The sequence below is a fragment of the Hippopotamus amphibius genome, chromosome 12 (genome assembly GCF_030028045.1).
Source record: "Hippopotamus amphibius kiboko isolate mHipAmp2 chromosome 12, mHipAmp2.hap2, whole genome shotgun sequence".
NCBI classification, from domain to species: domain Eukaryota; kingdom Metazoa; phylum Chordata; class Mammalia; order Artiodactyla; family Hippopotamidae; genus Hippopotamus; species Hippopotamus amphibius.
The window spans coordinates 16206095-16231345 of record NC_080197.1 but is presented as its reverse complement, the minus strand read 5'-3'; the positions used below and the strand labels follow the sequence as shown (position 1 = coordinate 16231345).

The window sequence follows — 25251 nt, the reverse complement described above, 5'->3', positions numbered from 1 at the left end:
TTGTAACCTTATTGCAGTCATTACACTGGATGAGCTGGTCATTTTGATATTGGCATGCATGAGTCAGTTTGGAGTAATTGACATAACCTTATTTAACGCACTTGTATTATACTCTTAGGCATATTTATTGATTACATATTTTCATAGCTTCCGAAAAGCTCAGTGTCTTAGTAGTAATTGAAGGAACCCAATAAAAAGTCAGTATCATTTTCAAGCAAAGGCTTCAAGATTGAAGGATCTATTTCTTTATTAAATATTCATTGAGAACTCTTTTCTGCTGTCCCAAGTCTCTGAAAACATATTAGATGTTCCTGCTCTTAAATACCTCCCACTTTAGGAAAAGGAAAAGGGAGTCGGGGAGAGAGAGGAGCTGGAGCTTGAGCTGGGCCGCAGGGTCGAATGGGCATTTCCTAAACCGAAGACAGAGAGAATTCTGTTCTGCAGAAGCATGGAGATGTGAAAACCTATGGTACCCAAAGGAATTTTGAGTAGCTGTTAGTGATATTGATAAATGAACTCATAAATCCTTTCATTTACTTAAGGATTTAGGTTAAAATTACTTAGCCTAATTTTATTAGCTCCCTGTACCTCAGATGTGGTAGTTACTTGAAATAACAAGATTTGCATTTCATTTTTGAAAATTCTGTAATTCAGACTTTTCCCTAAATTAGAATGAGTGCCCCTTCTTTGCACTGTAAGTGTATAAAAAGGCAAGATCTTTCTCTCAGAGACTCTGACCACAGGGATTCTTCCTTCTCTCAACTGTAGTACATGTTGCCTTGACACAGAGTTGGCTTGGCTTTGCACTCAGACATGCAAGGGCTTGTATCCTAACCTGACCACTTGCATTTACTGGCTCTGGGGTCAGGGGAAAAATTCCTGTATCCCTCTTAGTCTCAGCTTCCACCCCTGTAAAATGGATACTACTACTTATTTTGTGGACTATTCCGAGGATTGCATAAGATGATGCATGTAAAGTGCTGAGCACAATGCCTAGTATACAGCACTCAATAAAAAGTAGCTCTAATTAGCAATCATTGGGCACTTAGTAATGCCTCAGATTGTAGCTTGGTGTCATGACTCATCTACCTCGTTTATTTGTACTTCTCACGTGAAGGGACCCTGCCATACACTTTTTGTCCCATACACACCCTTACTGGGCCACCCCCCTCTATCATCTGTACCCCTGCGCAGTCCAGGCCAAGCACAAGTGTTTGACACAGAGCCACTACTCACTGCATCTTTATAAGTAAAGATATAATGTTTAAATACTAGCAGTGCAGTCCCTCTTGAGATCCACTTTTCTTTTGTATCGGAGGTATGAAATTTCTTTTTGGGTTCTTGCTGTGGAAAGCCAGAATCATGATGGTTGGGAAAAATCTGGGTTTGGTCAAAGCTTGACTACCTTTGGCCAATAGCTATTATAAAATTCACAGAACCAAACCAAACCAAAACAACAACAAAAAGCAGGTGCACTGTGATTTTCAGAGTAAGTTGTGAAAGTTCATGCCAGAAAAGAGCTGGAATAAATTCTAAGCACGTAAAAATACTGCTTCAAAAACTCATTTTGTCATGGAAATTTAAGGATGACTTTCAGTAAATCACAAATACCTAAGAGAATGCAAGTACTATCCTTTCCTTCCTTCCTTCCTTCCTTCCTTCCTTCCATGCTTCCTTCCTTCCTTCCTTCCTTCCTTCCTTCCTTCCTTCCTTCCCCCTCCCTTCCACCTGCACCCTTGGCAGTAAAAGCTCGGAGTCCTAACTACTGGACCTCCAGGGAATTCCCTATACTTTATATTATAGTAAAACCCCATTATGTAAACAAAACATTTTGCTTTTTGTCTTTTTGTTTCTACCATTTATCAAATTACATCCTTCACACACACACACACACACACACACACAAACACACACACACACACACGATTCTTACTGAGCCCTCTTTGGGTGGGGGGCACTCTGGATGCAGCCCTCAGGTTGTCTGAGGCCAATCTTGTGACTCCCGTAGGAGCTCTTGTCAATATATCACCATCCCTGCTTGGAGCCAGATGCGTTTGTTTTTACCCAGGCTTAAAGTCTGCATTTCATTCCAGTCATCTTGGTAAATATTTTATACACGTGCAGTCATGTTTTCTTTGGTTGGAATTCTGGTAACCGTTAACGTGTATTGATTTGAAGTCATCATAAACTCAGAGTGGGATTGGAGTAATAATTCACTGATAACAGTTTTGCCACTTTTCTTCCTTATGGGAGAATCATGAAGAAGATTTTTTAAGGGACTGATGGAAGTATGGTTGGGCATGAACCATGATTTGAATCAGAGGAAATCTCTCATTAAAATTCTCACAAGGCTTGCTTAAGGAGCAAGATCTTTTGAAATCGAATGGTCTAGTGCTTACTTAATCCACACCAGCTGTGATTTGGATGTCAGCGCCCTTGCTTTTCTGCTTGGCTATCTTCTCATTCATCTGCTGAAAGGTGACTGCATCACCTGAGAATCTTATCTTACTGGAGTCACCTCTCCCCAGTCTTGAATCCACCCGTAGGAAGAGACAAGGTCACATGAAGAAAGGGAACATATCTTTGGTGGAACTCAATCAGTGTCTTAGATGCCTTTAGCCTGACCTTTATATGTTTTCTGTGTTGCAGTTTTGCTAACCTTCTAGTGGTGGGTGTGAAAGGTATGGGGCAGCACGCTGGTAGCTTCATCTGACTTTTAGCTTTGATCAAGCTTCCTAATCATCTTGCTAAATTCCAAAGGTGTGTTCTTTCCTCGTTCTTGGCTGCGGTAATACATCACCTGTGACAGGGCATCAGCCTGACTTACCTGTCCCGAAGGGATGATGTGTTTGAAATTATTTTAGGGGACATATCATGACACCATTCTCACGGTAGACTTCTGAGGTGAGAGTTTCTAGCAGCAGCGGAGCAAGACTTTGAAATAGGTCTAAATCCTGTCCCTTGGATTGTTGGTTCACCATGGGCCTCGTTGCCAAGGCAGGATGAAACTCCGCTGTACATTCTGATGTGTTTTGCCTGACTCTGCTGATTCAAGACGGGCTCATTGTCAGTGTAATTCTGTGACTTGTCACTTGTGATGAAACACCAGCAGGTTCTTCTTGGTTGTTCTCTAGGCCACTTGTGCAACTGACGTTGACACCACGTTGTCATTCAGAATCTCAGGGTTGCTAAGGCCATTTGAGAAGAACTCACTTCCCGTCAGCCTTCTGGATCCGTCCTAATGCCGGGAATCTGAGGACTTTGCTGTCGCCTGGCCCAGAAGAAAAGCCAGGTCTATCGGATTCGGGGTTTCTCACACAGAGTTCACTAGAGACGCCTCCGTGAGTGGGATGTGTGTCCTGCACCACACTGTGAGCTCATCAAGCTCAGTTCTTAGAGCAACAGCAGCTACTATTTGTATTACTCACATATTTCCTCCGTTTTCCAAAGAAGGATTTAAGGTGGCAGCTTCCACTTACGCAGTTTCTTTCTGCGCACCAAACACAATGGTCTATACTTTACCAACACCTCTGAGCCTCACAGCTTCCCTTGTAGGGGAAATACTGTTGTCCTCCACTGAAAAAGTAGGCAAGTGAGGCACGTGTTACAGACTTGCCTGGGACCATCCAGCTCCCAAGGGCAAGGCTCCCGGGGAACCAGGGCAATCTGACCCAGAACCACTTCTCTCCCCCTAAACCCAGCCGCTCCTCCAGCTGCCTTTCTAGGTAAGACAGTAAGAGAGGGCTCACTCAGGTTCTCTGAGGAGTTCACATCTGAGCTAAGGCCTAAAGGATAAGGAAGAGGTGGAGTCAAGGCAGAAGGATCGTTGACTACATAGCCCTTAAGGCCAGAAAAGTGTGGCCAGTCTGATGATCTGAAATAAAGCTTCTGGAGGGTCCTGAGCAATGGTAGGTAATGAAGTTGGAGAGGACGATGGGCCAGAGATGAAGGGCCATTGTAGCCCCTGGTGAGTTGTCGGATTTTATTCTAAGTGCGGTAGGTAACATAAGGGTGGCTCATCTCGGTATTTTTAATTGTTTGATGCTGGGCCTGAATTGAGGGGTTGCAGGCAGAGATGAAAAAAGTGGTTGGATTTGAATTATACCAGTATTTCAGTGATTAGATCGAAGGTGTGGATGTGGGCAAGCGAGTGGTGACAGAAAGGGGAGGATCTGGGATGATTTTGAGCACCTGGGAGGATGGGGGTACCATTCCTGAGATGGGGAAGCGGGGGGGTAAGGAGAAGAGGTTTGGGGATGAAGGAGGGTGCGACTCAAGAGTTTTAGGTTGGATGTGTTAAGAGACTGAGATAGCCAGTAGGATCTGATCAGGGTGTGTGAGTCTGGAGTTAAGAGGAGAATTCTGGTCTAGAGATAGAATTGTGGGAGTCACAGTGTAGAGAGGATGGTTAAAGCCTAGGGTTTAGATGAGATACTAAATGGTGATATTCCTTTTAGCTAGTGAAAACCGCTCAACTACCTATGTGTCCGGTGTGAGCATTTACTCCATCAGGCTGCTGGCTGCAGCAAAACTGTAGAACCACAGCTATTTTACTGCAGAATATCCATTTGAAATTTATTTATGCCACCAAGGACCAGGAAGGTGAAATGCTACACTCGGCGCCACAAAACCATTCTCTGAGCTTGTTTTCAGAAAAATCCATATCTGGATGGTGTGACTGGCTGGCTGTGTTCTAATAGGTCAGGTGTAACTTAAGCCCCAAGGGCCTTGGGGCAAGTAAATTAGTCTGAAGGTGGCTGAGATAAAGCCAGGGTGCTTGTTGTTGCCCCCAGATTAGAATCAAGGGCAAAAGAGCTGCATAGAAATTGGAGACCTAGAAGAAGCCTTGACCAGAGACAGGCAGCAATTACTTTGTGAGAATTTCACTACCAGGAAAACAAGAAGGAAGATGTAAGACCACACCTATCAAATTGAGGGCTTATAAGAAACACCTGAATAGCTTCTTTGGCATCTGAAGTCCTGCACCTCCCTCCCCAGGGAGGCTGATCAAGTAGCTCTGGCTGGGGGCTCAGGAGTCTGTATTTTCAACAAGTGATTCTGATGCAGGTGACCCATGGCGCATACTTTGAGAACCACTGAGTTTCAAGAGACCTTTGAGACCATCAAGGCAGCCCTCTCTTACGAGTGGGGAAACTGAGGCCTGGGGGGAGGAGGGGCCTGCCTGAAGTGGCAGGACAAGTTGGCACGCCAGTGCAGTTCCACCAACTTTCATGTCTTTATCTGAATGAATGGATCAGAAGCAAGCCTCCCGTCCCAATTCCCAGCTCGCCTTCCTTCATTGTATTTTTTTCTTTTCTTTTTCATATCACCTTTTTTTTTTAATTTTTTAAATTTTTTTAAAAAATTATTTTTTAATGTGTTGGGTCTTCTTTGCTGCTTGTAGGCTTTCTCTAGTTGCGGTGAGCCAGGGCTGTTCTTCGTTGTGGTGCACAGGCTTCTCAGTGCAGTGGCTTCTCTAGTTGCAGAGCACAGGCCCTAGAGTGTGTGGGCTTCAGTAGTTGCAGTGCATGGGCTCGGTAGTTGTGGCATGTGGGCTCTAGGGCGCATGGGCTTCGTTGCTCCACAGCATGTGGGATCTTCCTGGACCAGAGATCGAACCCGTGTCCCCTGCATTGGCAGGCAGATTCTTAACCACTTGAGCCACTAGGGAAGTCCCTCATAGCACCTTCTGAGAGTCATTTACTGATTTACTGTGTTAATTGTCATATGTCTGTCTTACCTCACTAAAATGTAAGCTTTGTAAGGGCAATGATTTGGGGAATTCTTTTGTTTTTCTTTTCACTGAAGGATCCTTTGTGCCTTGGACAGTGCCTGGCCCATAGTAGGTATTCAGTGACTATTTGATAAATGGATGGGTGAAAACTATTTTGTTAAACTATAAAGACATTAACGGGCATTGTGGGAAAGTGCCAGCCCGTAGGCGTTGTTAACCCAAAATACAGTAGAATATTTTCTTTTTCACTCGTTTGACTCTGGTTTGGATCAGAGGTTACAGGAACAGCTTGTTGATGGGAGATTAATTAGAGACTTCCCAATAATATTAACATTAATAATAACATTAATAGCAGCAACAACAGTTATTAATAGCAGCAGTGATGGCTACCATTTCTGGCATGTGCTTACTATTCACCAGATACATGCGACATGAAGTCCTGCACCACGAGCACCACACCTGTTATGAACTCGTCTAATTCTCATTTCAGCCCGAGGGTGGAGGGACTGGTATTATCTGTTTTCTAGAGGAGAAAAGTGAGGCTCAAAGAAGTCAAGTTATTTGTCTAAGGTTACACAGCCAGCACAGAGTTAGGATCTGTCCTTAACTACCAGTAACATTCCGTATTAAGTTTGGGGTGTTCTCTCTTTGGTGAGGAATCGAAAAAGCTAAAGACTAGGCAAGCGTCACCCTCTGGGGTGTCCCTGGGCCAAGAACACCAGCCTCCAAGATGGTGTAAAACCACACAGGCTGGAAGGCAAGATGGATTTTTTCAGCCCGACTTTCCAGCGTTTCCCCACCCTCTCAAGTCTTTCCATCCTCACGTTACAAAGAACCTTTCGTCTTGAAATGTGAGGCTTTTCTCACTTCTCAGACCACCTCCCTGAAGCGGGCCAAGGGACATTCCTGTGGTGACAGGTCACTAAGCCATTTCTGGGGAGGCCATTGCAGCGCTTCACACCCCGCCTTCTAAAGTGAGGGAACAGAAAGAGGTTCCTTCACCCGCCTTTCGACACCCCTTCCCTGGTGAGGCCTCGGGAAGGGGCTGAGGGAGCTGATGATTCTGTAAATCTCCTGTGATACTTGAGTGAGCCTTTTGAGTTCCTGAAACACTGTGCCTGTTACACTGGCCGTGAGCTCACAGGATTTCTCACCACCTGCTGTAGAGAATGCCGGTATTCATTCCCACCCCTGCCTGCCTGGCCTGGCCTCACTCGGATGCAGTGAACACTCCACACATAAGGCAAGGGCCCCGAGGCCACTTGCCCGACAGCTGCAGACACAGGTGGAGGACGGTGCCCCCCTGGGCTGTAGCCGAGAGAGAGGCTGTCACACACATTGCCACCTTGAAGCACACAGGGCACCGTGCGCTGTGCCAACAACCTGAAGCCACGGCCTCATTTAATTCTTATAATAAACACCATGAGGCCCTGTGGTCCCACTTCCGTAGACGAGGAAGCCCTGGAGAGATCGGTCACTGGCCTGAGTCTCACAGAATCCACAGAGGCAGAACCATGTTTCCAACACAGGGTGAGTTGGTTCCCAAACCCATGCCTTTGCGAGTCCGCCTGCCTTCAACACTGGTTAAGAGCAGGGACTCTGGGCTCGAAGTCCCCACCCCCACCCACCCTGCACTGTGAGGCATGTGGGATCTTAGTTCCCCAACCAGGGATCGAACCTGCACCCCCTAGAGTGGAAGCGCGGAGTCCCAACCACTAGACTGCCAGGGAAGTCCCTGGGTCTGAATCTTGACTCTGCCACTTCTTAGCTGCGAGACATGAGGCAAGTCACTGAGTCACCCTCTTCCTTGGCTTGTTCATCTGTAACATAAGGATGATGATATTCTCAAATCGCAGGACTGTCGTGAGGATTACATGAATCAATGTATGATGTATGTCAGGCACTTGGTGTCTGATGTGTGGAAAGCACCGTGTAAGTGCTCGCCTTTATTATTAATTCAGCTATCAGGTCCTCTTTTTTCTCTCTGCATGATGGAAACTTCATCTTAGAAGTTTCAGGGCTTCTCCAGCCACCCCCATCCCCCCAGCCCACACAGAGGGTTGTGTCTGTATTCCCAAGACGCTTATGTAGATGATCCATAGGAAGTGCTTACTTAGAGTGGTGCCGCCAATAAGTGCTGGCAGTGACTAGGATGACAGTTGCCGAGACATTGGGATGTGGGGAGACGGGTGGGGGGAGAGCATCTGATCCTTGGTGAGCATCCGTCCTCCCTGGTGTAGTGTCCCAGGGGAGACGTGGCCACCACGCAGATGCCCATCTCACGGGTAGGATGAGAACTAGGAAGGAACCATTATACTGCATATATGAAGTTGTTATTTTAGTGCCCTAACAGTGAATCCAATGTCATTAATTTAGAAGAGGGGAGATGAACGTCTTATTCATTAAGTTCCTGGTTAAGAAACAATAAATCAAAGAGCTTAGCACTTAGAACTCTTCCCAGGGGAATTCCCTGGTGGTCCAGTGGTTAGAACCCCACACGTTCACTGCCAGGGGCGCGGGTTCAATCCCTGGTCAGGGAACTAAGATCCCACAAGCCACGTGGCGCGGCCGAAAAACATGAAAAGAACTCTTCCCGAGGTATGTTGTCTCAAAAAGCCACTGATCCGGGCGTTGTTGTGACTATACTTTCCACCTCTCTTGTAGCTGAAGAGTTGGACAGTGGAGGACCTTCAGAAGAGGCTCTTGGCCCTGGACCCCATGATGGAGCAGGAGATTGAAGAGATCCGGCAGAAGTACCAGTCGAAGCGGCAGCCCATCCTGGATGCCATTGAGGCCAAGAAGCGGAGGCAGCAAAACTTCTGAGGGAGGCCCAGCCGGGGGGGCCCCCCTCGGCCCCAGGCTGGTGGTGAACTCTGGCTTGCTCGCCCCTGCAGCTCGCCTCCATCACCTCTCCAGAGCCCCTCTGTGAACTCAGGAACATGCGCCAGTGGCCAGGGCTGCCGTGCCGGTCAGCGGGCCGCCCTGCTGTGTGTATTTAAACTGGGCAGGTATATCATTTCACAGGATTCATGTGGGCACTTTGAAACTCAGAGTTTTCAACCCCAGAAACAGAGACTCCTAGCTGAGTGAGAGCTGGGAATGTGTCCCATTGTCTTTTGTTTTTCTTCTCCCAGTAGCTTTCAGTGGTTCTTTCTGGAAGACTTTTTAAAAATATATAAATATGCATATATATATAAATTATAACTAGATACCCCACGTGGTGTGGTGGCATCTCTGTACAGGTACAGTTTTAAACAGTTGCCTCTTTTATGTAAGATTATGGTACTGTGGGACACAAGGGCAGAGGACACCAGGAGGCTGCTGGGGGCACTCCACCCCCTGGAGCCAACCCCACCCTTTTGCAGGGCTGCGTCGACAGATGAGGTTGGGGCCAATGCCTTCACCACGCTTTCAGCCTTGTGCAGGCCATCCCTGGCTTCTGGAGCTATTGGGGATGTCTAAGGGAAAGCCTTGAGCGTTTGTGTTTACTTTCTGGGTCCCAGGAGAAGCCTGGTGCCCTCCTTGCAAGATTGGCCTTTGCGGTTTCAACGCCTTTCATCCATCTCCACTCTCCCAACTGCCTAGAAGTCACAGCACAGACACTGCCCAGTGCCTTAAGAGGAGATGCGATCCAGCGAGGGGACAGGCCTGCCAGGAACACCTAGCAAAGTGGGGCTGTGTTTAGTCCGCAAAAGGGAAAAGGTTTTCCAAGTTCTCGTTGTCCATGTGAAGATTACACATATGGCAATTTGCTCCACATTCCTTACAGACAGGGGTAGAGGGCATTGCTTTGGAGATCCACATTCAAACATGTGACTGTTTTCTTTTTCATTTTACTGCTATGGGCTCTGGAAAGGGTAAATGAATAGCAGACTAAGATTTGTTCTCCAGGAGACTCAACCCAGACTCATAGAATGCCAGAGCTGGAAGGGACCATAGACACCATCTGGTCTGACAGAGGCTTAGAGACGAGAAGTGACATGGCCCAAATCACAAAGCAAATTAAAGAAAGGGCTGGGATTGGACCTTGCGGCTCCTCACTCCTGCTTCACTGAACTGAGCAGCCCCTTCTCAGAGGGAAGACACTTGTGTCAGTTTTGGTGAAGTTGTTTCAGGGAATCCTGCTAATGGAAACTTGGTCTTGCGTTGTCACTTCAGTAGATGACTAGCTGTGAAAAGTTCCCCAAGGGGAGCCAGAGCGTTCAGTTTCAGCCATTCCGTGAGCTCCGAGGCATCTCCCAGTTAGCAGACAAGCATCACGCAGGCAGATGTAGGGCCTAAAGCAGATCAGAGGGCTTTGCAGCAGACAGCACCGAGCCATCCCTCTGCAGTGTTGGCTCAAGGCCACATGTCACTTAGTCACACAGCCAAGAGCAGACAGTTGGGAAAGGCAACTGTCTTTTTATTTTCTAGTACCTCTTCCCCTCGGATAGGGGAGCTATGACTGGGTTGCACCTAAGGATACTGTAATTTGATTCCGTAATTGCTTTTACTGCCCCATCCTGGGAATCAGTGGAGAGTCAGGCAGTGTTCCTCTTCTGTGGCTGGATTCTCTTCTTTGCAATTACAGCAAGTTTTTTAAAATGCAAGAGGCTGTTTTTGGTCTGCAAGGCTTGGCCAATTAAGCAGCTTTGGGGCAGATACAGAGAACAGAGGACAACTTGAGGATCTGCTGCAATAATAAATGGCAGCTGGCAATCATGACCACTTATTATATGCCAGGCACTGAGCTAAGTAGGCAGCCTCTTTTTTTTTTTTTTTACCTTTTATTTTTTTATTTTTTACAATTAACTGCATATATTTAGAGTGTACAATTTGGTATCCCAATTTCCCAATTCATTCCCCCCCCCCCCCAGCCCTCCTTGCTTTTCCCATTTGATGTCCATATGTTTGTTCTCTACATCTCTGTCTATATTTCTGCCTTGCAAATCAGTTGATTTGGGGGGCTACTCGTCATTGCAGTGCATGGACTTCTCATTGCAATGGCTTCTCTTGCTGCAGGGCACGGGCTCTAGGCGCATGGGCTTCAGTAGTTGTGGCACTCGGGCTCAGTAGTTGTGGCTCTTGGGCTCTAGAGAGCAGGCTCAATAGTTGTGGCACACGGGCTTAGTAGCTCCGCAGCATGTGGGATCTTCCTGGACCAGGGCTCAAACCCATGTTCCTTGCATTGGCAGGCAGATTCTTAACCACTGTGCCACCAGGGAAGCCCTGGAAACTTTAAATGCAGATTCCTAGGGCTCGTGGCCACTCTAGAACCCAGATGATTCCTGGAACCTTTGAGGCCAGTGGATCTGCCCGCAGCCCTGGAAGCTCTCTGGTGGGATGACAAGGCAGAGAAGGGGGATTTGGGTAGGCAGGCTCTTTATGTCAGTTCCAAACTTCCCAATAACTCTGTGAATTAAGGACTTTATCTCCATTTCATAGATGAAGAAACAGGTTTAGAGAGAAAAAAGTTCTTTCCCAAGGTGGTACAGCTAGTAAGTGGTAGAATCAGGATTCATAGGCATCACCGTGTGGGACCAGTATTTACAGGGAAAAGGAAAGTCACAAGTCATCTTTTTTTTTTATTCAAGTATAGTTGATTTACAATGTTCTGTTAATTTCTGCTGTACAGCAAAGTGATTCACTTATACATATACATCTGTTCTTTTTCATCCTCTTTTCCATTATGGTTTATCGCAGGATATTGAATATAGTAGTACCTTGTTTATCCAACAAGTCTTCTTAAAAATGAAATGACCACTTTTCTCGCACAGACTGAAAAACTTTAGCTGGTATTCTTAGGTTGGGAAAGCACTGAATTAGTAGTCAAGTCTAACAGTCAAGTGAGTTTTAAAAACCAAAGTATAGAGCATGAATTTCCCTACACCATCTGCTGTGCTAATTAATAGTCCTGCCTCTGTCTCCTTTCTCTCTCTCTCTCTTTTTTTTTTTTTGAAAGGATTTTGCACTTGGCCAGACAGGAGAGGAATGCCCATTTTCTCCCTTCCTAAGCTAGAGCCAAGTAAAAGAAGATTCGTTTTTTTTCCCCATAAATATTCTTGGGTGATGAATCTTGATCGGAGGTTTATTTTGTTTCAAGCATGTGTGCATCCAGCATGCTGGTCCAACAAAGTACATTGCTCTCCAGTCTAGCTAGACAGAGCCCTTTGGCCAAAAGTCAATTTATTTTGGATGAGATAGATTTCCTGACAAGGTGTGTTTGTTTTCCTGTGACAGGAAGGCAGAGAAGCAAATCCTAGTCATTTTTTTCCTTGAATACTAAATTCAAGATAGGTCAGCTAGCTTCTGTTGAGCCCTGAGTGTCAGTCATTGCTTGAGCGTTTGTGTTTAAGGTTCCAGGGGACTCTGGGCCTCTCACTTGTTCTCTCCTAAGAAACAATGACCCAGACCTAACTGTGTCTTTTAAAAATCTCAGATTCTCCAGGGGTATCTTTTTTGCTTCCTTATCAGTAATTTTGAAGCAAATTTCTATTTTTCTTTTTCCTTGTCCCTTCTCTCAACCACCAATTGGATGGACAGATGGATTGGTGGATGAATGTTTGGCTTGATGGATGGATGGATGGATAAATAGATAGATAGATGGACACACAGACAGACCCTGTACTCTGAAGCAACTTAAGAACTATAGCCTTGACTCCTTGAGACTATAGATTCTGATCCAGGAAAAATTCATTTAGCACTTGCTGCCAGAAATGTATTATACTGTTTAAAATTCAGTCGTGCTTACCAATATCAGGAATGAGAGAGGTGACATCCTTACAGATCCTACAGATATTAAAAGGCAGTTTTAATGAACAACTTTATGCTAATAAATTCAGTGACTCAAATAAAATGGACAAATTTCTTGAAAGATATAAAATACCATAGCTCACTCAAGAAGAAGTAGATAATCTGAATAGCCCTTTATCTGTGAAAATGTAATGGCTCTGGGAGATATAGATATTATTGTCCTCATTTTACACATAAGGAAACTGAGGCTCAGAGAGGTAAAGTCTGTTGCTCAAGGTCATGTAGCTAGAATACGGCAGAGCCAGAATTGAAATCCAGGTCTTCTGATCCTTATTCCAGTGCCCTATCTAGCATACCATGTTGCCTCTAAAGATTGCAGCTCCTTTTTTACTGGAAAATCGTTCCTGCCCAGTCCACATCCTCTCACCCCATCCTTTCTTAAGCACTATGTCTGTTTTTTCATCAGGATTATAGTCATTGTATTTGGAACCTATGTTCTTTTTGTGTTTGAAAAAAAAAATCTCTTCCACCAGCTTGCACTCAGACCAACTTGGGCAAAAAAAAAAAAAAGCTTAAATGCTGTTGCAGACGTACAACTTAAAAATGTGAAGTTTGTAGCTTTAACTTTTTTGTAACAAAAACTAATAACACTGGCTTAAGTGCTGACTTGAAATGCTATTTTATGAAGTTTGGGTGTAAATAATCAGTCGAGGTCAGCAGTTTGTATATGTATGAGACATAGCTTCCTCCATTGCCTTTTTTAAAAAAAAATTGAGTTGCTTCCTATGTGCTTTTATGTTAGAATTGTTGTTCTCCCTCCTTCCTCCTCCCTCTACCTTGTCACCTTTGTTTTAAATAAACTGTCATTTGGACCAGAGACTGTCCTCTTTTTAAAAACAAGATCCTCCATCTATAGCCTGGATGATGGTATTGTGAACCTTCATGACATCGACTCTGTGGTGTGTTTATTCTGGAATCCAAAGCCAGGACAGAGGTAGGTGGCATAGGCAGTGAACTTTTGTGTGCCAGGTACTGAGCTAGTTGTCAGGGATTTAAAGATGAACCAGACACAGCTCTTGCAGGCCACTCGGAGTGTCGGTCCAACCCACAAGCACACAACATTGGAAATACTATGGTAGAAGGAAGTACACAGCCTGTGGACACAGGAGGGAGGAAGCTTTTCTGGAGGAGGTAATACATCCTGAACTTTAAAAATGAGGAAGAGATGATCAGGGAGAGAAGGGGTGGGAAGTGAGGGAGAGGAGGCATCCTGGGCAGAGGGACCAGCCTATACAAAGGGTGTGGTGTGGGAGTCTGGACTCAGGATCACCTTGGCATCCTTCATCCCTGCCTGTCATTGAGGAAGCCAAGCCAGGCACCGCCCAGCATTCAGAGGGGATCATCTGGGTCCCGCCCATCCTTGTCCAGAAACAATTCCCTAGCTGAGCCTGGTTCTCTTAGGCTTAAAAGTTTACTGCACAGCTGGGAGGGAGAAGAGTTACACTGAAAACTAAGTATAGGTCTCTTGAGTCAAATTGCACTACAGTATTTCACATAATAGTTCCACAGTCTGTGTGTATAAATAATTGTCATGCTATTCTGCCAGCTTTTCTGGGAGTGGGGGTGATGTCTGTTTCTTGTTGCCTAATTTACTCACTCGCTCCCTGAAATTTTCAGCATACCTTCCTTCCTGTTGCCAGGGTTGATGGTAGATGATCCCTCTTGGTCAGACTGAGAACGTATGGCCAGAATAAGGGAAGGAGAGAGGAAGTAAACTCATGTCTACTAAGCACTTATATATGCCAGACACAATACAGAGCATTTTAGGTTATTTCACTTTTTTCTCACAGACCCTGAGGTATATAGTACTAAACCCTTCCTCTAGATGGGAGATTCTCACAGTGTGCAGTACTGCCCACCAGGAAGCATTTTGAAATGTGTGAGAGTGTTTTGTTGTAACAAAGAAAACAAGGGGACTTCCTAGGTGGTGCAGTGGTAAAGAATCCACCTGCCAATGCAGGGGACACAGGTTCGAGCCCTGCCCTGGGAAGATGCCACATGCCACGGAGCAGCTAAGCCCGTGCGCCACAACTATTGAGCCTGTGCTCTAGAGCCCATGAGCCACAACTATTGAGCCCATGTGCCGCAACTATTGAAGCCCACACACCTAGGGCCCGTGCTCCACAACAAGAGAGGGCACCGCAATGCAGAGCCTGTGCACCACAATGAAGAGCAGACCCCGCTCGCAGCGACTAGAGAAAGCCCGTGTGCAGAAACGAAGACCCAACACAGCCAATTAAATTAATTAATTAATTTTAAAAAAGGAAAAAAAAAGATAACAGGGACCTATCAGCATTTCATGGCCAGAGGCAGGGATGCTAGAGGTCCTGCCAGGTGTTCCAGGACAGTCCTGCACAACAAAAAACTGTCCTGCATTCAGCACCACGTGCAAAATGTCCCACTGGACATGTATGTTGGTGAGAAACTCATTTATAAACCCCTGGTGCTAAGCCAAACCTTATTTATATCTGAATACAAAGTACTTCATACAAGCTTTTACTATTCATTTTCCCAGAATAAGCAATGTAGAATGGACAGACACTTGCAAATTCTTTTTTTTTTTTTTTAAATTTACCAAGAGTTAGTCTTCATTTCAGAAAATTACATCAGCAGCAGCAGAAATACTTGAGTCACTAGTTCAGGACAACACACCAAGATCCGTTTAGACTTGCTGCTGTACCATGTAAACAAACATGATGATTTCAAAGAATGATGAAATGCCATAAGGAAGATAAAGCAGAGTAATAAGGTTGAGAGCTGTGTATGTGTGTGTGTGTGTGTGGACGCAGCATAGAGAGAGGCAGCTCTATACAGAGCTAGAGATCTAGGCAGACCTCTGAAAAGATGACCTTTAAAACGAATGACAAGAAGGAGCCAGCCGGGCAGAAGACATGGACAATACACATTCCAAGCTAAGGGAGCTGCAAGAACAAAGCCCTGAGGCAAGAATGAAAGTTTGACTTGCTGGAAGGATGGCCACCATGCCTGGAACAGGGTGTATGAGGGAGAGAGTAGGTGGTGGTGAGGTCAGAGAGGTGAGACAAGAGCATGCAGGGCCATGTGGTCTGTGGGATAGGGTTTGGGTGTTAATTCTGATGAGATGGAGGGCCATCAGAAGGACACTACCCAGCCCCATGCAAGTGTATGATGTAGCTACTCTTAGCCCTCAGCATCTGTCTCAGCCAGCATCCTGCTTTGACGAATGTTGCAACTGAGGCCCCAGATTTTGCCATATTGAGTCTGGACTCAAATTTGGGTTTCTCGACCCCACTGTTCATTCTGAGACCCCAGCTGGGGCCCCACGTATAAGAGCGAGTCTGGTTTGTGATCTCTGGACGTGCAAACTACTGCCTTTCCCAACACCTCTGCTCAGAGTTGCTTTACCACAGAGAACAAGAATTTGATGGGGCCTGCCAACCTCTCCTTCCTCTCTATGCATTTTTGGGGGGTTAATATATAACATTTATTGTACCAGGCATTTTCACATATATTATCTCACTTGTACATGATATTAACACTGAGATGAAGGCAAGTGAAGAAACAGCCTCAGAGAGGCAAAGAAATCCAACCAAGATCACACTGCTCCTACTAACAGAGATTTGAGTCCAAGTCTTTCTGGCCTCAGAGGCCGTATTCCTTCTCCTGCATCACATGGTAACACTCATAGTCTCCCATCATATTCAAATAATTTTCACACCTCCCCACCTGAGAATGATGTCAACACAGAAAAGCAGACCAGAGAGAGAAGAGCTGGTAACCTCAGCTGAACCATCGGATTGCCCTGTACTTAAGCCACCTTGTTGGGTTTCTGTCACTTCAACTGAAAGTTTCCTTATAAATCCAAGAAGGGAGGAGAAGGTGGGCAAGGGCTTTGGGTACCAGCCCGTTGGAGTTTGGAGGTTGGAGGTTGGCCCTGAGATGGGCTTCTTGGCAATCAACAGGTCCCATTCAAGGTCATGCAACTGGTAAGTGGCAGGGCCAATAGCTGAACCCAGGTCTCTCTCCAAGAGTAAGGTGTGCACAGCCCCTCCTCCTGAATGCATGGGTTTCCTGAGAGTTCTGAACCCAGTCCTCTGGAACAAAGTCAAGCGCCAGTGAACATCTGCCCTTTTCCTTCTCCTCGTTTCTAGCAGCCATGATTCTGAAAGACACTGTCCCTTTCAACTCAAAGGCTCCTGCCATATGAGGTTAGCTTCTCAACTTACTAAACTTTCTGGGGAATTCTTTTCATACTCAGGCATAGGTCCTGGCTGGCCTAAAATAGGACTGGTAGTCATCAAGGACTGTCCCAGCCAGTACCTAAGGGCCATGTCCAGAGCCCGAGGAAGGAAGAAATTAATAACAGAACCCATATTTCAAAGTCACTTCGTTCAGTGGTGTCGGGGAGTTGTTTGCCAGACAAAGTGATGACAGTGGGGTGTGATACCAAGTGAGAACAGTCCAGTATTAGGAAGTTCGAGTTTGAATCCTTGATTCATGGCTTTTTGTTTTTAATCACTACGTTTTGACTGACTATGAGCTACATTTTCCTGAATCTGTTCAGTAATGATTGTACTATGTTATTATTGTTGCTGTCGTCTTGCAGGGTTGTTGTGAAAAACAGATGCGATAAGAGATGTGAAATCACTCTGTAAACTATAGTGTGCCACAGACGTGTGAAGGGTGGTTATTATTAGTTGATAGGTCATCTTCACTCTTGGGAGCCTCAAAAAGTACCTTACGAGTCAACCAACTTCCCTTCCACCTCCCTTTTCCAGTACGGACATCCTGCTTTGCCCTTATTTGAGCTAAAAAGCTCTTCTGCACACAAATGAACTCAGATGTGACCGTGGAACTCTCTGGGTCTTTGTTTTCTGATCTGTAATATAGGGCTGGGCACGGGGCAGAGCTTGAATCTGATTATCCCTTAGGAACATTATGTCTCACTTACTCGGGAAGTCCCCCCCACCCAGGTCACTGCAAACAAGGAGGTAGCATCACAGACGTCCCATCCCAGAGCCCTGGCCACGGAGCTGTCCCGAGTACTTTGCAGTTATTCCTGAGCATCTCAGAACATCATCTCTCCATTTTACAGAAAATGGAACTGAAGCCCCAGAGAGCACAACAGCAAGTGATACCCAGGGGATCTGTCCAGCACTCCCTTCCCTTCTGGAAAATGCCCGACTCCCACACCAGCCCAGGGGTCACATGGTGGCTGCCCCATCCTCACAGACCCAACTCTTTGCAGCAGTTGAGTGATCCAGTTATGTCACCTGTACCTGGGCCAATCAGAGTTCTTCTAACACATTTTTCAAACTGGAACTTTTGAAAGGAGTTCTCTGATGGGGGTGCTACAAGAGGTGGAATTAATTGGGAGATGGTGGTAACTCTGTTGTCTGCCCCAGGATGCAGAAATCAGTCTCGCTCTCTGTCTCTGGGTCTCTCTCCCTCTCGTCCCTAGATTCTGTTATTGTTGAAGCTGAGTCACCTAGCTACCATCACTCACCAGTGATGAGTGAGATTGTAATAGATATTTGTTGGGTTTTGCTCACCCTGGATCCCTTTCCCTCGTTTTAATGAAAACACCCTACCTTTTCTTCAGGGAACTACGACTCCATCATCTGTGTGCTGAGAGACCGTCAGTGGTGGTTCCTTCATCCCCAGCCATGTGATCAGCATGTGACCCAAATCAGTACAGTTTTATTCAATCATCAGTGAATTTTAGCTTGAGCAGAGTGACACATAAAACAGAAACAGGTGTCACTAAGTCATTTTAAATGCAGTGCCCTGAAGACGCAATTCATGGGTTCTAATGACCTTGATCCCTGTCTGGCCCTCATTCCTATCATTCTCAGAGCCTGGTGGTTTAATTTTACTTTGATCCTATCCACTACCTATCAGATGCAATCATTTTTTCCTTATGTTTTCTAAAGTTTGATTCTATTGTTTGCAACCAAAGACTCCTAACTGATACAGAAGTTGGAATTAGGGTGGAGTTACAGCAACATACCTCCACCATTGGGCTGTCATAGGGCAAAACACAACGAGGTGGCTGCTTGTGTTCCAGCCTGGGACACCAGCAGACTATGGGACGCAACACTAAAGGGCGATTTCCTGTGTTATTTGTTGTTGTTTGACCACCGAGGATCTGGCTTTCAGAGAAGGGGTAGCTTCTGTCACACTTCAATTGTTTTTCCTGTTTTTGTTGATGCTGTTGGGTTTTTTTTTTTTTTTTTTGGTTTGTTTTTATTGAAGTATAGTGGCTGTACAATATTATATGTGACAGGTGTACAATATAGTGATTCACAGTTTTTAAAAGTTATGCTCTATTTATAGTTATTAGAAAATTTTGGCTATGTTCCCTGTGGTGTACAATATATTTTTGTAGCTTATTTTATACCTAATAGTTTGTACCTCTTAATCCCCTACCCCTATATTGTCTATCCCCCCACTCCCGCCGGGATAATCTCTATCTAGGTCCATCCATGGTGCTACAAATGACATTATTTCATTCTTTTTTTTTTTATGGCTGAGTAGTATTCCATTGTGTAAATATACCACATCTTCTTTTTTCACTCATCTGTCAATGGACATTTTGCTTGTTTCCATATCTTAGCTATTGTAGTGTTGCTGTGAACATTGGGGTGCATGTACGTATTTGAATTATACTTTTCTCTGGATATATGCCCAGGAGTGGGATGGAAGGATCATATGTTAACTCTATTTTTAGTTTTTTAAGGAACCTCCATACTGTTTTCCATAGCGGCTGCACCAATTTACATTCCCACTGACAGTGTATGAAGTTCCCTTTTCTCCACATCCTTACCAATTTATTATTTGTCACACTTCAATGTTAAGGAGGCGAGGAATGCCCAGGCTGTGGGGTAAAATGCTTTATTTCTAACCGTACAGAATAATGTAAAGGGAAAGTCAACAAAGCAAGTCCAAACATAATGGTGGGGAGGGGCACAGAATGACATGTAGAGCATTTCTATGGCCACAGTGAAAGAACCTCTTCCAACTTGCAGTCGGGCTGAGATCTCCAAAAACCAAAATTGGCCGTTGATTCTGCAGGTTGCGGAATTCACAGCCCTGCTGCACATTTATGAAGTTAGGCACTGATGGGAAGAGCGGGATTATGAGCAGTGGAATGGCTATTTGAGAGAAATCCAAGGCAATCTACAAGACTGGGGCCGGGGGCGGGGGGGTGTAGAGGCAGCCCCCACCCTTCCTTACTGGAGAAATCTCCCAATTTCCTGCCTGCCCCACCCTTCGAGGCTGCTTAGCTGGAAGGTGAGGATCAGTTTTGGCCTAGAGGGTGAAAAAGAGACTCTGAGTAGACGAGAATCTTGGATCCATAGAGAACTGCAGAAATTTGTTAATTGATGCCATCAGAAATTTGAGGCATACTTGTAGGAATGGATTTTTGCAGTGGTCGATGAAGGAAGGGGAATGCAGTTCTGGACCACGCTGATCTCCTTGACATGGATGCGCATACCAGGGATTCAGTATCCTCTGTGTTAATTCCAGGAGCCGGCTGGGTTCTAATGAAGGATGGGCTGATGCAAACTTGGACCAAAGGCTGGCCCACGTGAAATGGAATTTAAAGATCCCAAGTCCCTTCACATCATGTAGAGGAAAGGATTCAAAGATTTCTGAAGGTAGGGATGCTGGATTGGATCTACTGCTTCCCATAAATACCTCTATGGCCCTTGGTAAACTGAGAACTCTTTACCCTTGCTTGAGGAAAGTGTGGACCAGGAGCGCTGGGTGGAGGAGCTGCAATTTGAAATGAGGTTTCTGATCTCAGAAAGAAGAAAGAATGCAGAGGTGTGGGAGGCCAGGTGTTGGCATTTAACTGTCAGAAATTAACTGGGAACGGTCATCATCATATTTGGTAGGCTCTGAATGAGGCAAGATCTCCTGCCGGAGGGCCCTGAAAAGTGACATCGAAGGTGACCACTAAAGTCTTACTTGATTTGCATAACCAACAAAGCATAAGAAACAAAATAGAGCAAAACAGAAACAAAAGAGATTCTCCAGCCTATGCAAAAAAAAAAAAGAAAAGAAAAAGAAAGAAAAGAAAAAAAAGCCCTGACAAGTCACCATGATAGTTACAGATCACCACCTAACACCCGGGCTTGTGTTCTTTTATTGATCTAAATTCCTTTGAATGAAGGATACACTACTTGTCTGGAGGAAAGACTCTGTCATACTACTGCATAGTTGGAAAGTGTACATTTCTCTTACAAAAGGACTTGTGGCCTTTTACCAGGGTAACTGGGTGCTGAAGAAAGGGAAATACTCAAACCTTTCAGGGAACCTGTGATGAAGACTTTGAGCTAATACCAATTTCTTGGGTCCTGGAGGACCACTGTAGGTCCACCAACCATGGAAAAATCGTGTTTTGACCTTGGTCCATTGTCACTGGAAGTCTAGTGAGATCCCAAATCTATCCTATATCTTCAGTTTCTGAGTGACAGCTGGAAAAGATCCCTACATTGGCTCCCTGACCCATGGAGCCCATTATAATAGAAAAGGCCAATAGAATTCAGTTGAGTGACTGTTTCAAAATAGACAACTCAACAGAGATACCACATCTTTGGGGAGGCTGCAGAGATTAGTATTTTCACCAAAGCTCCCACAGGGTGATGACTCCCATCAAAACGCCATGAGTGGGACTTCCCTGGTGGTCCAGTGGTTAGGAATGCATCTAGCAATGCAGGGGACGCCTGTCCGAGCCCTAGTTGGGGAACTAAGATCCCACATGCTGTGGGGCAACTAAGCCCGTGCGCCACAACTAGAGAGAAGCCCTCTCACGGCAACAAAAGATCCTGCATGCCACAACTAGTATACTTGATGAAGCCAATAAATAAATAAAGATTAAAAACAACAAAACAAAAACACCATGAGTTTCCCTAATTTGGCTGGTGCAAAATTAGATGGGTCTTAGAAAATAACAGTGGATTATTTTAAGGCGGCAATTCCCATTTCAGCTGCTGTGTTAGATACCTGCTCCTAACTGCAGTCCCTGGAGCTAATGTGCATCTACTGGTTTCATTCTCTATTCCAAGAAACAGAAACCACTGGAAGCATTTTGCTATTAGCTGGAAGGAATAACAGTTTTCCTTTCCTATCCAACTCAGGGATCCCTCAGTTCTCCAGCTCTGTAGCAGAAAGACTTTGATTCCCTGATTGTCCCTGTTCTATACAACATCAAACTGATCCACTATGCTGATTAAATCACACTAATAGGGTCTGAAGAGCAAAACGTGTATTTTTGATTATATACAAGACAGTTTCCTTATGTTAGAAACATTTATAAAATTGTGTGCATGGGAGGAAGGTGTGAGCATACAGTGTGCTGGGCAGCCAGGGGTTGGAATGTAATTGGCACCTGCTATTTTAGCCTATTATCATCCTTCCCCTTTATTTTGGTGACATCACATGGCCTTTTCTTTGGGTAACTACCTTTCTTCCATCCCAAGTGGTTTATTGTAGATGTTTACCCAGGTACCCTGCCTTCCATCCCCATCAAGTGAGAGGCATATGACTCAAGCTAGGCAAATCAACCTCTCTCCTGGGATTGGGGCTGTGAGCAGGATGATATAGGGAAGGAAAGTGATTGGAGAGGGATCATTTGAATGGCAGTATCCTCAACAGAAGGTTTATGGGTCCTGCTACTGAGGTCCTAGAGCTCCCCTCATTCCTTATTTCCTGAGGCCTGACAGGTCAACTTTTCCTTTGATTGGGTGAACTTCACCAATACCTTTCTGTTGTGGGATGAATGGTGGTCCCAAAGATATGTCCACATCCTAATCTCTGGAACCCATAAATGTTACCTTATTTGGCTCTTGAGATGAGATCATCCTGGATTATCCCAGTGGGCCTTAAATGCCATCACAAGTCTCCTTATAAGAAAGAGGCACTGGGAGATTTGACACACACAGAGGAGAAGGCAATGTGATGACAAAGGCAGAGACGGGAGTGATGCAGCCACACGCCCAGGAATGCTGGCAGCCACTGGAAGCTAGAAGAGGCAAGGAGAGGATTCTACCTGGAGCCTCTGGAGGGAATGTGGCCCTGCTCACACTTTGATTTTGGATTTTTTAAATTATTATTGGCTGTGTTGGGTCTTCATTGCTGCGCATGGGTTTTCTCTAGTTGCAGAGAGTGGGGGCTACTCATTGTTGCAGTGCACAGGCTTCTCAGTGCAGTGGCTTCTCTTGTTGTGGAGCATGGGCTCTAGGCACGCGGGCTTCAGTAATTGTGACATGTAGGCTCAACAGTTGTGGCTCTCAGGCTCTAGAGCTCAGGCTCAGTAGCTGTGACACACAGGCCTAGTTGCTCCGTGGCATGTGAGATCTTCCTGGACCGGGGATGGAACCCATGTCCCCTGCATTGGCAGGCGGATTCTTAACCACTGCGCCACCAGGGAAGCCCTGACTTCGGATTTTCAGCCCCCAGAACTGTGATAGAATAAATCTCTGTTGTTTCAAGTTCGTTTTATCAAGTTTGTGGTAATTTGCGACAGCAGCCACAGGAAACTAATACACCTTCCAATAGGTTTTCTTAAGGAAGTGAGTTTCTGTTGCTTGCAAACAAAGAATCCTAATTGTAATATTTGTTCATCATGTCAATTACTTATTCAAATGAATTACCCTTTTTGATCAAGTTAGTAACCAGCTGCATTCCTATCACTTACAACTCGTGCCTAATCCAAGGCTAGCACCAGAGAATGCAGATTTGAAGTCACTCCACGTGTCACCCACTATCCCCAATCACCCAGAAAGCACGCCAGGCAGCCAGCTTCACACAGGCAGAAACAGGTCCCTGGGCCCAGCCTCTTTATTTGCATAATGGTTTTCACTGATACATGGGAGTGGGAGGGAGTTGTTTTCCTGCCAGGTCCGCACACCTCATGATGGATGTAGGTCAGATAATTCTCCCCTGAGCTTTCCCCAGACCACCTCTAGGGACTCAAAGTCTGAAAACTATCTGGCTCCTTGGTATGCCCAGCAAGACCACAAGGGTGGTGCATGCAGCCCTTCTGGTCTCTGTGCCCTGACCTGGGCAGAGCTGGGCCTAGACATCATGAGGTGAGTGTGTGGGAGGTGCAGTGTGTGTGTGGTGAATTCATAGGCAGCCCCTTGGCTTGGCTCCAGTCTCTGCTCCAATCTGGAGACTCAGAGTCCATCTGCATGTGGGGGCCTACTTTGTACCAGGCCCTGTGTATGACACAAGGCCTTTGCACATGCTGTTCCCTCTGCTTGAAACACGGCTTCCAGGCATCCTCATTGCCTAATTAGGTATTTATCCCTGTGATGGGACCGTCACCTGCTCAGGAAAGTCTTCTCTGACCTTCTTGGTTAATGGTCCCTGCTCCATTATATGCTTATAGTTTCCTTTACTTCATAAAGCTATTACATATTTATGTGATTATTGGATTAAAATCCATCTCTGCCACTAGTCTGTATGCTTCACGAGTATAGGTATATTTCGTTCCCCAACTGTATCTCTGGAACCTAGTAAGCTGTTAATAAATTTGAGGCCAGGTGGGTAAAGGAAATCTGAGAAGTGGCGGAGCTAACACAGTGGTGTCTGTGTGTATGAGGAGGTGGGTGATGGGGGCGGAATGCTATGGGGATCTGGAGAGCCTGTGCCTTGCCCAAAGGCATTCGAATTTAAAAAAATACACTAAAAATACTGTTCAGCCAAACAAAACACATCTGCAGGCCACACGTGAAGCCCCAGCTTATGCCTCTTCTAAAAGATATTTGTTGAATGAATGAGTAAAGAATCTACAAGGAAATCTTTTTTTTTTTTTTTGGAAATCATTTTTAAATCCTCAAAAAGCAAGGAGGAGGGAGGCAAAACTCAAAGGACCTCCTTTTTGGTTTTGCCTCCACCCTCTTGAAGACAAGCCCTCTATCTCCTCTTTCTTCCCAGCACTCGGCACACAGCAGACTGTGTGAATTGGTTGATCCAGTCAACATTTACTAAATACCTGCTCTGCACCAAGCCAGGTTCAACCGGACAGCGCCTTCCATCTTGGAGCTCAGTGTGGTGGGACAGGCAGAGCCACAGTCCGGCAATGACGGTATTGTGATGGGTGTCCCAGCCGCAGTATGTGGGAAGGGCTGTGGGAACCCTTCCCTCTCAACTTCCTCAGCAAGTAGAGAGATGATTCAGCAGGTGAGTATAAGAGATGTGGCCCCAGCAAGGATGAGAGGGCTGGACGTGGCCAAAAGGGACAGGAGGCTCAAGCATTTGCCCAGATGGTCACTGTGTCATGGGCAGAAGGGAACTGCCAAAGTCAAGTCCGGGAAGGGGGGGTGGTGAATACAGGGAAGCGGGGACAGGTATCCATGCATGGCAGCTCCTTGCCACCAACACTTCAGAGCTGAGCTGGCTTTAAATCAATATCACCCCTGCTCCGTTAGGCCTTCATCTCCCTCTGGGGTACAGATCGTGACTATCTGAGAGATGGGCTGAAATGTGGAGATGGAGTAGGTCCTAGCATAGCTGGGTCTAGACCTCAGGCCTCAGGCCAGGGCCCCTTCAGGTTTTCTGCATCTTAAGCCAGCCCTGGGAGGAAGCTCAGGACTATTGCTTAGCAAGTCTTTCCCATCGACTAAGGAGGCAGCCCCCTACTCCTTCCTCCCAGACCTCATCTTTGAGAGCTGATTCTGTTGAAAGTTCCTGGAAAAGAACCACAGATGAGGTCCAGGGATCCTACATCTGCA

At 45.7% G+C, this 25251-nt stretch overlaps 1 protein-coding gene across 4 annotated transcripts in view; it reads left to right on the top strand.

Annotated features, from left to right (window-relative positions):
- Positions 1–13336, top strand: part of STK4 (serine/threonine kinase 4) — a 96260-nt gene extending 82924 nt beyond the window's left edge. For all 4 annotated transcript variants that reach the window (XM_057701627.1, XM_057701628.1, XM_057701629.1 and 1 more), the window contains one exon: positions 8399–13336. In XM_057701627.1, the coding sequence (XP_057557610.1) occupies positions 8399–8557 (159 nt within the window). In that variant the 3' untranslated portion in view covers positions 8558–13336. The remainder of the gene's footprint in view (positions 1–8398) is intronic.
- The last annotated feature ends 11915 nt before the right edge of the window (positions 13337–25251 follow it).